Source organism: Brienomyrus brachyistius, chromosome 12, assembly GCF_023856365.1.
Source record: "Brienomyrus brachyistius isolate T26 chromosome 12, BBRACH_0.4, whole genome shotgun sequence".
NCBI lineage: Eukaryota > Metazoa > Chordata > Actinopteri > Osteoglossiformes > Mormyridae > Brienomyrus > Brienomyrus brachyistius.
The window spans coordinates 10,459,274-10,473,002 of NC_064544.1; the positions used below are offsets into that span (position 1 = coordinate 10,459,274).

A 13,729-nucleotide genomic window follows, 5' to 3' on the forward strand; every position below is an offset into this window, starting at 1 on the left:
GGGTGTTGGTGGAGTGTGAGATTCGGGGACCTTTCCCTTGAAGATAACCCAGGTCCTGTCACAAGGTGACAACTGCAGCTGACATCACACCAGCTGGGCATGTGTTGTGTTTATTACACAGCCGCTATCTCCCCCCCCTCCCCCTTAGCCTTTGTCACATGTGGCAGCCGATGATGATGTGACGGCCAGCCGCACACTCCTGGGGGGGCATGCTACCTGTGGAGTGGGGGACACCATACATGACACACATCTCCCTCTGTGTGTGACGGTGCAGTTTGACCATGAGTGACCCCTGGGGGGGCATCCGGGGAGAGGCGGGGGGGGGGGGGGGTTGTTCAGGGGGTTCAGCATCAGAACACTCCTGTCTGCTTTACCATGGATCGTTTAATTTGGGTTTATTTTCTTAATTTAAGTTTGTTTTAGGATTTAAATGCCTAAATATATAGCATAAACACTTAGTAAGGAGTCACTTGCTGGTTAGCATCTTTGACACGAATAAATAGTAGTGATTTTAATGGAAAGGATGTAACGTAATCTGTTTACACTGAGTATTGGGGGGGGGTCATAAAAATGAAAAAGCCCCCCCGTGGGCCATCCCTGATGTCTCTCTGATATTCGGGCCCTCCAGTCTAAGTGTCAAAGGGTCTTGCCCGTCAAACTGGAAGAGTGGGATAGCAGCTGTTGGTCAGACTTGCTCAAAAGCAGGCCGCAAATCAGGAAATGTCAGCAGGCGGTCTTTGGAAAGGCCGGCTCCATGTGCGGTTGGGTAAGAACGAAAAATAAATTCTCCACCTCAGTATGTGGGGGGGGGGGGGGTATGTGGGTGCAACAGCTGTGCTGTATGTAGCTGTGCCACTGTGGGCGGGGCCTCAACACGCACAGCCAATCGGTTGCAAGAGTGGGCACATGCATATTGTCTGAGTTCTGTGGCACTGCAAGAATTAGCATAATGAATTAATCGTTTATTAACACGTGCGATAAATCCTTTCTGCTCAAATGTGGATTTTTGGGCTAGACACTTGGGGAAAATGTGTCTACAGTTGTTAGTTTTGGAAAAACGAGGAAGAATGGCTATAAACAGGTGAAAGATTTCAGGTGTATCCTCCCAAGGAAACCTGAAACCAAACGTCCCCCTGTGCTCTAATGACGCTCTTTCAGTGACACACCCCCTTCCTTCCCCGCCTCTGTCCCTACAGTGTGCCGCCTTGGTCGGTGAAGACCAACCTCTCTGCCCAGACCTCCCAGAACTTGACCTCTCCGAATTAGATGTTAGTGACCTGGATGCAGACAGTTTTCTGGGCGGATTCAAGTGGTATAGCGACCAATCAGAAGTCATTTCCAGTCAGTACGGCAATGAGGCGGCGAATCTGTTTGAGGTAAGAACACATAACAGTGATGATGTAAAAGGAATTTTTTTTTCTCCACTATTTATTTTCATTTGTTATAAGTTTACACAGTTGTTTTATATGTGCATTTGTCTGCCCGTTGCATGAATCATATATTTTTTGTTTCCCATATCATTTGCCAAAGGACTCAATCAAAGCAAATCAAATGCATTTCAAATAGCAAAATTATACTTATATTTGGATTTTGCGGAATACTGCTGAATACTGATAAGCTGATACTCATGGTATGTTTGAAAACTCTTTGGCAAAAAAGGAAACGTGGTACGTCTGGCTCGTTTACAAACAGAACTCTGTTTTTTTTTTATCTCCAAAAGTTCAAAGTGAAACATTGCCGCTGGAGATAACGTTGGCCAATATGGGTGCGATCTTTCACCTGAAGCCTGTCTTCATGCCGATGTAGGTTTATCAGACTTGCCGTCATTTATTCAGAATCCAGCCCCACTGTCTTCTCACGGGGATGGGGAAGCATGGAATTAAAATCCGCCCCTGATTATAGTTCATGTTGTGAAATATAAATGGCCGCGGTAAATCTTTAACTGCCTGGGCCTTCTGCCGCGTCTCCATACCAAAGTTCAGGAAACAAGTCGAACGTCATCTCATCTGAATTAACGAGCGGCTTGCTGCCAATTATTTCTGAAGTTGGGACAGATGCATGGATGGCAGCGTATGAGTAATTATTCCGCTTATTATAGGATGTTTCAGGTCAAGTTTGTTTTTTGGCTTTCCGGTCAGTTCTGTTCTGCTCAGCTGGGGGGGGTAGTGCTCTTTGAGTGACAGGTAAACACGGTTTTGCTCCAGGCTGACCTTGTGCCCTGACGTAAACTACCCCCCAACCCCTCAGTGCCCTCCATTCCCCATAGCTGTAGCTAGCCGTGTAATGTGATGTGATGCTCTCTGTGAGGCATTGCCCGGGGGGGTTGAGCAGGACAGGAGGGGACCTCCCAGCGTAGGGGCTGAGTTGTCAGTGCTGATTCATCGGAACGTTGTGTTCAGACACTTTGGGTTTCCCTTCGACTCTGAGGGTTTTTTGGGTTTTTTTTTGAATAACTGAAACGCAAAAACACGAAAAACCAAAAAATACAGAGCAGAGCTGCTTGCTAATTAGATAATACGTATATGATTTCTGGGGGGGGGGGGCACCACATCCTGCCCTGAGAATGCAGGGTTGCTCTCTGCTTCCCCTATGGTCCAGCAGTGGTACTACACCCCATCTTACCCCAGCTTGAACCCAAATGCTGTCCTGGATAGTCCATCAGGTAGACAGGGGCGCTGTGTCGCATGCTGCATATGCCCTAATTCACAACCTGTTGGTCTGTGTGCATGTTACAGGTGGGCTTGGAGGAATGTGGTCTGGAAAATGAGCTGCTGGAGATGCAGCTTGTTTTTCACCCTCCTTCCACCAGGGGGAGCCAGTTAAAGCTATTTAAAATTTTTGATCCAAGGGTAATAGCTGAAGATAGAAATGGTTGGCAGATGATGGTTCAGGGCCATTTCTCACAGTTCTAAACTTGCCCTTATGGCTAAAAATACAATTTTGGCTGAGAACCAGGGCATATGGTGGTCTCACGGCAGAGTAATGTCCTGTTGGCATTGCATGTGGCCAATCGAACTGTAAAACCCGCAGAAAGACAAGGTATATGTGGAATCTGAGTGTTTTACTTGCTGCTTATTAATTCATGAGTTGCCTGAGGGGGTGGGGGGGGGTGGGGATGGTGGGGGTGGCCGAGCCATCGCAGGCATGTTTGCGCTCTTCACTGGCGTAACAGAACATGGAAAATTAAAAAGCACTTTTCAATGTGTAAGCAGGCAGCTTGGAGATGTTGGAGATTAGATACAGGTAGCTGATGTATTTATTTATGTGTTCTGGAGAGATCGCCGCTTCGAACCGCACGGCTGGGTTATTGCTGAGGGGTGAAGGTTTGCAGGAGTGAACCGACGAGGGAGCGTCAACAAAATGCCGGCGATTCAAAGAAACATTTTAGCGAACACCGGGGAATTTTGATGGCCTACTTCCCCCCCCCCTCCGCCTCTGAGGACTGTAACACCTGCAGGGAATGGCAGAGCTATCATTATCAGTGTAAGAGAATCAGAGTTAAAATGAGCCGCGGTTCAGATGGGTCTTCTCACATTGGGCTGATATTTTGGGCCGGGGAATCCGTACTATGCAGGCCCAGAGTTTTCCCAACAGCTACAGACCCACATCGTAAGGGACGTGCAGTCTCACCGATACCCGGAAGTGAAGCCCTTTTTCTTTTTGTGCTTTGTGAAGTGGGGGGGGGGATGGCAGCGCGGGACAGACACACCTTTACATTTGCCTAGGGATCACTGAGGGGCAGGGAGCAGATGCAGGGATTTAGGGCATTACTGGTATCATCCGGGCCAAGCTGCGGCTCCTGTGAGGCCCGGTGGATTAGCCGCTGAGGGGGGGGCCTGCAGCTACGTTGGGTCAGTCCTACTTCCTGGCTGCTTCCTGCTCACGCTCTCTGGCAATCAGCATAACGGGACTGTCCTGTGGATTGATTAGTGCGCCCCCCCCCCCCCCCCACCTTCAAACACGTCGTGATCCAGGCCTCTTTGTTCTCTCCGTTGTTTGCTCTGCAAATTTATGCTGACATTTCAAAGTGTGCCACCAATAGCCTCCGCCGCCGCCGGGGGGGGGGCGCATGCGGTGGGAGGGGGGGGTGCCGGATTATCACACCGTGCTGTATAATTCAGATTTTCTCAGGCGGACAGCCTGGAAAGGGGGTGGGGTGGGCTGGGTGGGGTGGGCTGGGAGGGGTCCCATTTTTCGGGACCCTGCATATTGACACAGTCGAGAATATTGAGTGTCAGATGGAGTTATTTAAAAGCGGCACCGCAGCAGCCACGGCGGGGGGGGGCAGACAGGGAGGGGGCTGTTTGGGCATTCCGGCAGTGCCGGGCCATCCTGCCGCACTCTGTCTTATCTTTTAAGTGGCTGTCAATTCCGCTCCTGTGCCCGGGCCCCCACCTTTGTTTTTCCGAAGTGGCCCGTGGCTCTCCTGGGCCCGTCCTGCTCAAACGGTGTTAAAGTTTAAAATCTACGGTGGGTGGCAGGGGGTGGGGGCATTAAAAAGGGAGCAGCCAGCCGTGGAGGGACAGGAAATGGGGGACAAGTCAGCACTTGCAGTAGGCGAGTGCCCTTCCCTCATCCCCTGGGACTGTGTATGGAAACAGAGTGAGTTAATTAGGCCCCCCCGCCCCCCCCCACGGACACGCTCCCATGGTGCCTGGCCACTGGGGATTAGGGCTGCGGCGATTTGTAATCGCACCCACCTGAGTGGACGGAGACCAGGGCCGGATTATCCTCCTCACACTGGGGTTGGGGGGGCTCACCTGTCCCCTGCCAGAACCTGTGGTGACTCTGCCGGCTTTGGGGGGAGGGGGGGGGGCTCCGCTGTTTATGGAAGTCTTCAGCTCCCCTGCTGGAGGACACGCTGTGACACCAAGAGTCGGACCTGGTCCTCCTGGTCGCCTGTCCATCCTATTTGTTCCTTCACTACTGCCTGCAATGTCCCGGAGTCCCTGTTCTTCCTGCATCCTGCCTCCCCCCCAAGCATCCCTCTGAGGGTCCAGGCTGCTGACTCTGAGTCTTCCGGCAGGGCTGTCTCTCAGGCAGAGTCACATCACACCAAGAGCTGTCCCCTGGAGACAGCCGCTGGGGGCTTAGCTGGGGTCTTCCGGGGATTTCCGGAGCTGTTTAGCACATTAAATATCAGGTGGTTGTGTTTACATGTAGTGGATTGATAGTTGTAACGCTCTGGGAGGGGGAACGGGCAGGCAGGGGGTTGGGGGGGGGGTATTTTTAGATGAGCATGTAATCTGCTTTAAGAGCTTTTCAGGAGCGCTGTAACCTGGCCACGAGCACTAAGCCAATAAGCCACGTTGTCTGGTCGTTCCCTTCCCGCGAGGAAGCAGAAAACTGATAAAGATGGCGGCATGTGTATTCCCCCCCATGGGTGCCGAATTCTGAGAGCTTTTGCGCCGTGGGATACCTCTCACTCGGGCTCCATCTGAATGCACGAGGGCGCTAACAAGATATGGAGAGGAATCCGTCTTTCACCGTTCCTCCCCTCCCTCACCTGTAGAGGCATCGTGGGGGTGTCACTGTGCGGTGACTCGCTGGGTGGCTATTAACCCATCAGCCCCATGGAAGCTCTTTGGGTGTCCCTGGCTCTGGAGGTTGGCCGTGACCTGGCTGGATCCTCGCATCTCATTCTTTCCACCCGTAGGCTGACGTCAAGGTGAAGGCTTCAAATGTTCTGCAGATGTTCCCTTCAGTGTCCGTTGCCGTCTCCTATTACCGTCGTCACATCGCCAAACGGCCACACTCATCTCCAGAAGACCAGCAAGCACACCGTAAGAGACGCAGTGGCGATGTTCTCTTAGTGGTGCTGAGCAGAGGCAGTGCACTACCCGTGGTTACAGCCTTTGCAAAGAGCACAGTGGGCACGTGGTGGTGTTGTTGACAGTGCCCAGCGACAGGCTAACTGCCAAACTGCTGCAGGTCAGGGCGGGTTCCTCAGATCAAGGGCTCCATCTTATTGTCAGTCACGGCACACGTTTCGTGGGAATAGTCCGACAAACGCCTTCGGATCAGGAAAGAGGTATCAGATGGAAGGTCCAATTAATATGCGGCTCCTTTTTCCGGAGCTTCCGTTGAGTCCGGCACGGGTGTTTGTTTTCCGAAAGGTGACTGACTTGAAATCCAAGACCGAACGTGGCGGATGAATCAGGCGCGGAAGTGAGAGCCAGGTGAACGTGAGACGATACCTGGAGCCAGGGAGAAGCTAAATGCAAAGCGAGGACCGAGGACACGGCGGTTGCAGGAAAACTGCGATTCTGCGTTATTCTCCCCCCACCCCCCATGTGATGTGCAGTTTTTTTGCAACGTTTCATAATGGGCTTAAAGAAGAAACCGGAAAATATTACTGTTGTGACACCTTTTGTGGGGGGAGGTAAGGTGACACGTTCCTTTCCTTAAAGGTGCACTGGGGACAAATGCTCACTGTTCACTCTCATCTGGATAGTTAACTCCTCCACCCTCCATTTGTGTTTGGCTGTTTGCGTGTGCCGAGTTCAGGCTGTCGGAATGCCAGCCCCCCCCCCCCCCTTTCATTTTTAATCCTTCAGCCTTTGTTTGATGCTGCAGACGAATCCTCCGCTGGCCGGCACCCGCTTACACACATCCATTGATGCTCATTCCTGGGTTCTGGAGATACAGATATCTTTGGTGCTGCAGATAGAACTATTTATGGTCCTGCCAAGTTCTTTTAAGTGTGTCTGCAGTGTGCGACGAGTGCCGTGGTCTGAGGAGCGCAATTAGAAGGTGTATTAAAGCACTGCTGCTTAATCTCTTTACAAAGTCAAGGCTCCAGCAAGGCTGCCTCTGAATGCATGCTGTTCAGGGGGGTTGGGGGAGGGGGGGGGTGAGACGTCAAGGTAAAAGGTAATGCGTTTATTTAGTAATCAGCAAATAGCTTTTATGTAGTGTGTAAGTGCCGAGGTCTGGATGCTGATAAGGTGATTTGCTTTCAGGTGTTTTCTCTTTATTGTACTCCGACTCCAGTGTGAATTGAATAGTGTGACCTTTCGCTACTGAATCAAATTGACTGCATTTCCAAAGATTCTGTGGTTTCAATTACCATAAATTTTTGATATTGGGTCCGTAACCCTGCACACGCTGGTTCCTGCATAACAATATCTTATCACTTTTGTCCTGTTAACTGATACTTTCTCCCTCCCTGATCCTGCTGGCTCTGTGTGGGCGTGGGCCCCCCACCCCACCCCCAGCCCTGCCTCCGCCCTTCTCGCGTCCGGAAGGCCACTCATCTTTGGTAACACCTGAAAGGTTACCAGGGGCAGAGGCTAACGGCACACTTCAGGAGTAAGGGGGTTGTCCTCCAAATCCAATCCCCGCCCCCTCGGCCAGCCTCTGGCCCCTCCCACCATCAGTTCACACACGATACAGTGAAACGTGACCGTGGACGGCGACAGCGTGAAGAAACCTCGAAATTCTCACTGCCGAGCGATGACTATCATCCACCATTTAATTATTTTAAAGGGACACTTACAGTAGAGGATTAACTGCCGCCCGCTTGGGCAAATAGTTTTCCACGTGTTATTTGAAATCGCACTTTCCCGTCGCGCTATTTTCGTACATCTATTAGAATTGTTGATAAGTGCTGCTGGCACGTTCCGAAATTAATATTCGTCCCCTATAGTGATCAAATTTCATTTTCACTTCTGTTCTTCAACCCGGCTTTGCTTCAGTGTTAAAAAACAAAACGCAGTGTTTTCCGTCGAGTTCCAAATGACGCCATGTTGTGTAATCGCCTCTCGTTAAGGCCTCACTTCTCTGTCATGCAGAAAGCTGAAATTTTAATCATATTCAGCGGCCTTCTGCACAATTCCTCTGGGATTTCTCATTTATTTTGCCAGTTTGGGGAATTTGCCGACCTTCATGACAAAAGCACGATAAAATATTTTTTCCCGGCTTGCGCTCCTGCCGCCCCCCCCAATGATATCTCCCAATATTGCCTTTCCGACACCCCGATCGGCGGCTCGCCTCGGAGCTCCGCAGTCTCCAATGTCAGATGCATCCCCTGCACCTTATCTGCTCTTGTTCCCCAATGAGCCACCATGGTTTACATGTTTTCCACTGCAGTCGATGCGTGACTCGCCCTGCCGGCTCTTATCTCGGCTCTGGGAGGCTTTTAGCTGTCAGATTCGCTTCTCTAACGGTCTGGCACACTAATAAGGTGTTTGAATCAGCAGAATCCGGTGACCTGGGCTTGTTCTCTCCTCCTTATCCTGCTGCCAGGTTAGCGGATCACGTGTCGTCCGCTAAGATCAAGCCGGCTGTCAGGAATCCTTCCTTTGGCTCGCGAGCTCATTTACGGAGTGAGAGTTACTGAGCTCTTCCCGAGTCCTGACCCCCGGGAGATGGACATTAGAAGGGAAGACTTACTGTGTACTATCCTTGTTTTTTTTTTGTAGTTTTTAACGGGCACCAGTGAACGTTCTTATTTCTATATATTGCATCCACAGAGCTTTCAGGAAAGGCCATGCAGGTTCTTGCTGCTCCTCACCTTTGACCTTTCGTTCCACTTTCGCTCCGACCGGAGCTGGAATCTGTGGAAAAAAGGCGAGCTGCAGCACTGGGCCGCCAGCCGGAGGTCGGCAGAAATCAGCACACCGGATCACCGAAGGCGCTGGTGTGTAAGTGGGCCAGAGAGGTCCCCTGTCTCTCCTTATCTACGGCCAGCGAGTTAAGCCAGAGGGAAGACTGGGAATGTCAGCGTGCCCCAGGGGATGGAATGGGCGGCAGGGATCGGGGGTGGGGGGCTGTTTTTAGATTTCACTTTTTGGCAGGTGGGACTGACTGGCCCATCAAAAATTAATCCGTGAAGGAATTGATCATATTTTCTGAGATTTTGGGCTGCGGGGTCCTCATTTTTTATTTTTTAAGAAGTTTTCAAAAGGGGGGGGGGGGTTTAGTCGGAAGGTCGTTAGGTCAAAGATGCTTCCGAGCGCCTTATTTGGATGGAACGGGAGACTGGACTTTTCATCACCGTGGAGACGAGGCTGTTTATAGCTGGCCAGAGTGTGTTTACTCCATCAGCCTGCCCTGCACACGAGGTCCAGGGAGACCCCATGCTTTTTTCCCGGTAGCCGGGCCCAGATGAGCCTCCGGTGCCTGTCGTCTCGCGAGCAGGCCAATTGTCTCGTCATGGGCAACTTTGATTTATTTCCCCTGGAATCGGTGACCAGAGTAATAATAGGGAATGACATTATGTGTTTATCTAATCTAATGCGTTTTCTCAGTGGGATTCACACGTGTCGCCCCCTGTCCCTAATTCCAATGATGGCGTGTACGGGAAGCGTACCCTTTCATTTGACCTCATCGCAGGAAATGCTTTAGAAACCTGGAAAATGCAGCACCTCAATTAAACTGTCAAGATGGGAATATCACCCATGCGCTGCTCTCGTCAATTTATTGGTCGCATTTTCTAGGTGAGTGGACCTTCTCCCTTCGTATTTGGGACAGAATGTGAACGCGACTGTGCGGTCTGGTCACACGAGCGATTAGGGATGTTTTTGTAAGAATCCAGCCTCAGTTTGCTTGGTTTGTTGGACCTCTGTTGGACGGAGGAGATGATGTTAAAACTATTCACATATTTCTCGCTTTGTTGTGAAATTTGATCCCCGGTCCCATTCCCAGTCGTCTGAGGCCTCTAATGGGCGTGGAGTCAGGGTGACGTGCTGAATACCAACAGGACAGAGTGGCTCGTGAAACTGAACGAGAATGAGGAGTGTTTTTGCGGCAGCCCCCGTGTTAAGGAAGGGGCTCACCTGATGATGAATGGCTGATGGTCTGCCTCCTGTCTCTGTGGGGGGGGGGGGGGGGGGCTGGGAGAGGCGGAGCAATCAAGGTGCTCTCCATTTGCCTGGGTGTTTTATGGCTAATTGAACCATTTTGAGAAAAATGGTGTGAATGGCACCCTTTAGAATTGAATTAGACTAATATATTGTGATCTCACTGCAAGCTCTTGATTGCTAAGATCTCTTTAATTCTGTGAGGTCCATTTACTACGTGTGTGTGTGTGTGTGTGTGTGTGTGTGTGTGTGTGTGTGTGTGTGTGTGTGTGTGTGTGTGTGAGAGAGAGAGAGAGAGAGAGAGAGAGAGAGAGAGAGAGAGAGAGAGAGCTGGGGGGGGGAGTGGTTGTTATTTTTCTAGAAGCTTCTACTCTGAGAAAACTGATCATTTTGGTGAGGGATTCTATAGACTGAGATATATGTGTTACATGTATGTAATGTTGTTTTAGATTTTGGGCTATGGAGATTGTACTTGGTTGGGAAACATTAGATTAATGGGGCAAAGAGACATGCATGAATGCACATGCAGAGAGTCGCATGCATACATAGATATTCAGACTGGGTCACAGATACATTCACGCGCCTCTGCACACACACCCATGAAGAGAGACACACACAACTACGGACATGCTCGGACGCACACACGCGGATCCCTCCGAGCATGAGGAATGCCACGGCGCATTACAGCATCACCGTGCATCAATTGCGCTGCCCAGCGGGTACAAGAACTGGCCGCTTTCACGGCGGCCAGGTATCGGAGCTGTGCCTCGGAATGATCCGGAATGGCATGGCAACGCTTGGGTACCTCTGTCATGACCCCCCTGGTTGGCATCTGGCTCGCTTAGTGTTGATCTGGGCCTCTGTGTTTGCATTATAACTACACGTTAATTCCCTAGGAAGTACTTACAAGCAGCTTTGCGAGGCCCCTGCTGGCATTTTGGGTAACAGTCTGAAATGTTAACTAGAGATTACTGGTGCCCATGTATGGGCTCTGTACAGCATGTCGTAGAACACGTAGTCAGCCTGGGTGCCCGGTCACCGTGGAAACATGACCATCCTGGGCACACGGTCACCCTGGAAACGTGGTCACCCTGGAAACATGGTCATCCTGGGTGTGCGGTCGCCCTGGAAACGTGGTCACCCTGGAAACGTGGTCACCCTGGAAACATGGTCATCCTGGGTGTGCGGTCGCCCTGGAAACATGACCACCCTGGAAACGTGGTCACCCTGGAAACATGGTCACCCTGGAAACATGGTCACCCTGGGTGTGCGGTCGCCCTGGAAATGCGGTCACCCAGGACACGCGGTCACCCAGCACACACGGTCACCCTGCACACGGCCGGTTTGAGATTGCCTGTAGGTTTATCTCTTCTCGGTGTATTTAAAATGTGGCCAACAGCATGTGACCATATGGAAACTTAAAGAGGCGTGACTGTAAAGGATCATGTTGTACACTGCTTTTCCTCCAAGGAGAACCTGGCCTGCCAGTCCTATGGGATGCTAGTTGGGTGCTTTTTGGTTTGGTGCTGGAACCTGGCCTGGGCGTCCAGAGGGTTTAATGCTGGACGCTGGCCTGTGATTCCTAGGGGATTGATTGTGGAACCTGATTCGTTTTATCCAGAGATCTTAATGCTGGAACCTGGCTTGTGATTCCTGTGGGATTTATGCTGGAATCTGATCTGTTTTATCCAGTGATCATAATGCTGAAACTTGGCCAAGCTGAGTGCTATGGGTTTAATACTGGAACCTGGCCTATTTTGTCCAATAGTCTTAATGCTGGAACCTGTACCTTCCTCAACAAAGTGCATCTTTGCTGTTATTACTTTGCTCTGTAATACAACATGAATAGGCTAAGGCATCTTCAAAGAAAAGAAGTGACAGATTTTCATTTGCTCAATCCTTCAGCTCCCGTGACTCCTGATATACTTTTAACGGCATTTGTTCGGCATTAGTGCACCATAATTCTTCTTATCTCGGGACTTTTAGCGAACATCTTGTCGACGCGCCATCACTCCTTTCCGCAGAGAGCGTCAGAGATTGAAGCCAGTCAGCCTCCTCTCCGTTGTCTTGCGTGCCCCCCCCCGTTCCCCGGCTGTACGGGATGTGTAAGCGCACGTCTGCCGCACTAATGGGTTTCTTTGGGCGTGTATTATTTTGGTCCGCTAAGCCGCGCGCCTTCCGCGTGAGTGACTGATCTGACTCATGGCAAAACACAGAGAGAGAGAATTCAAAAGGAGCGGCAATGCGGATGTTTATTGCAGGAAAAGAAGATATTTCCATGTTAACAAAACATGGTACTAAAATAAAAAAAAAAGTATCATAACTCTCTTAAACCGTGCTATTCCCCCCCCCCCCCCCCCCTTTTCCGCTCCTAAGAAGATAGATGAGGAGAATGAGGCCAATCTCCTGGCAGTCCTTACGGAGACCTTGGACAGCATCCCGGTGGACGAGGATGGCCTGCCTTCGTTCGAGGCCCTGGCGGACGGGGATGTGACCAACACCAGCGAGCAGAGCTGTCCCTCCACGCCCGACGGCTCGCCACCTGCGCAGGAAGCCGAGGAGCCGTCTCTGGTAGGACACCTAAAGCTGGAAATGATCAATGTCCACCCACGACCTCCATCCACTTCCTGTCCCTGGACTCCTGAAGGCGGGTAATGATACTGCCGGATAATTAACTAGAGCGGCTCAGGTTAAGTATCATGTTGACAGGTGCTATAGGAAAGTCCTTCATACGCCTTCAACGAACAGGACTCCGTTTTCTCGATTCTGGTAGCATGCGACACTTTCAGCAAGATGCTGTCATGGTGCAAGGACACTGGTTTGAAGTGATTTAACCTGGGTGGCCTTGGTAGTGGATCTAAGCCAACGGTATCCAATCGCATCCCAGGCTAGTTGTAGGCATTGTAGTCTTTTATTGAAGCCCAGCCTTCGACTGATTAACTATAGTCGTTATTTGGATAGAAAATGACATCACCTGCTTTTCGTACATGTGAATCATTCACTGATCTTTACAGTCAGGTGACGGTATTGTCTGTCCAAGTTAAATTAATTAATTGACTGTCCCCCCCCAGGGCAGGATTGCCCAACCTAAATCTAAGTCACAAAAATGGACATCTGCGTTCGCTGTATGTCGTTGCTAGGCAGCATGCGATGCAGGTTGTCCGAGTCCGGCCGTGCTAAATCAAGCCTGACTGCGGGCTGGATTCAAATAAAGCCCTTCTACATGTCCGTTCGTTTACCCCAGAGGAGCGTGGGTAGTGAGGGCTTTCTGTCTGCCGCCCACAGCTGGGATTCTCCATCAGCAGACAGCGTAGGCCGTCAGCCCTGGAAGCCAAACTCTCTTTTGCTTCAGTTTTGGTTCATTTGGCTTTACATTGGTCCGCTTGCACACATCCATGTTGCATGGACACATGCCTCGGACACTCGGTCCCTTTGGGGATGTTGTGTTGTGTCAACAGGCGGCTGCTGGACGTATTTGTAAGATCTGAGCCTGCGTGAGCTGTTTGAGTGCATGTTTTCCCCCACAAAAATAAACCTGATTACCCAGCACCCACAGCACTGCTCAGAAAAAGTTGGTCAGACACTGACTGCGACGGTATCCTCAACTGTGGTCATGCTTAGCCAGAACTCACTCATCCTCCTGTCCCACCTTCTCTCCGCAGCTGAAGAAGCTTCTCTTGGCGCCCACTAACTCGCAGCTCGACTACGGTCAATACCCGGGCAGCAAGGCGCAGGGCCATGCGGCAGGCGGCCAGCGGCTCCGACCGCCGCCCGGCGTCGCAAAGGTAGCCGCACGCTGCGCCGCTCCCATGCAAGGCCACAGATAAGCCGCTTGCGGTTTGCTGTGAGCAGAATGAAATTTTTATGAAACCCTACGATTTTACATGCTGGAATAAGGCAGTAATAAATACTATTTATGATGATAA

The 13,729-nt window shown here is 50.9% G+C and overlaps 1 protein-coding gene across 5 annotated transcripts in view; it reads left to right on the forward strand.

Annotated features, from left to right (window-relative positions):
* ppargc1a (peroxisome proliferator-activated receptor gamma, coactivator 1 alpha) overlaps window positions 1-13,729 on the forward strand; it is a 35,261-nt gene that overhangs the window by 2,233 nt on the left and 19,299 nt on the right. For 4 of the 5 annotated variants that reach the window (XM_048971017.1, XM_048971019.1, XM_048971020.1 and 1 more), the window contains exons 2-4: window positions 1,197-1,376; window positions 12,180-12,374; window positions 13,466-13,588. In XM_048971017.1, coding sequence (XP_048826974.1) covers window positions 1,197-1,376; window positions 12,180-12,374; window positions 13,466-13,588 — 498 coding nt within the window. The remainder of the gene's footprint in view (window positions 1-1,196; window positions 1,377-12,179; window positions 12,375-13,465; window positions 13,589-13,729) is intronic. The other variant, XM_048971018.1, reaches the window with a different exon arrangement.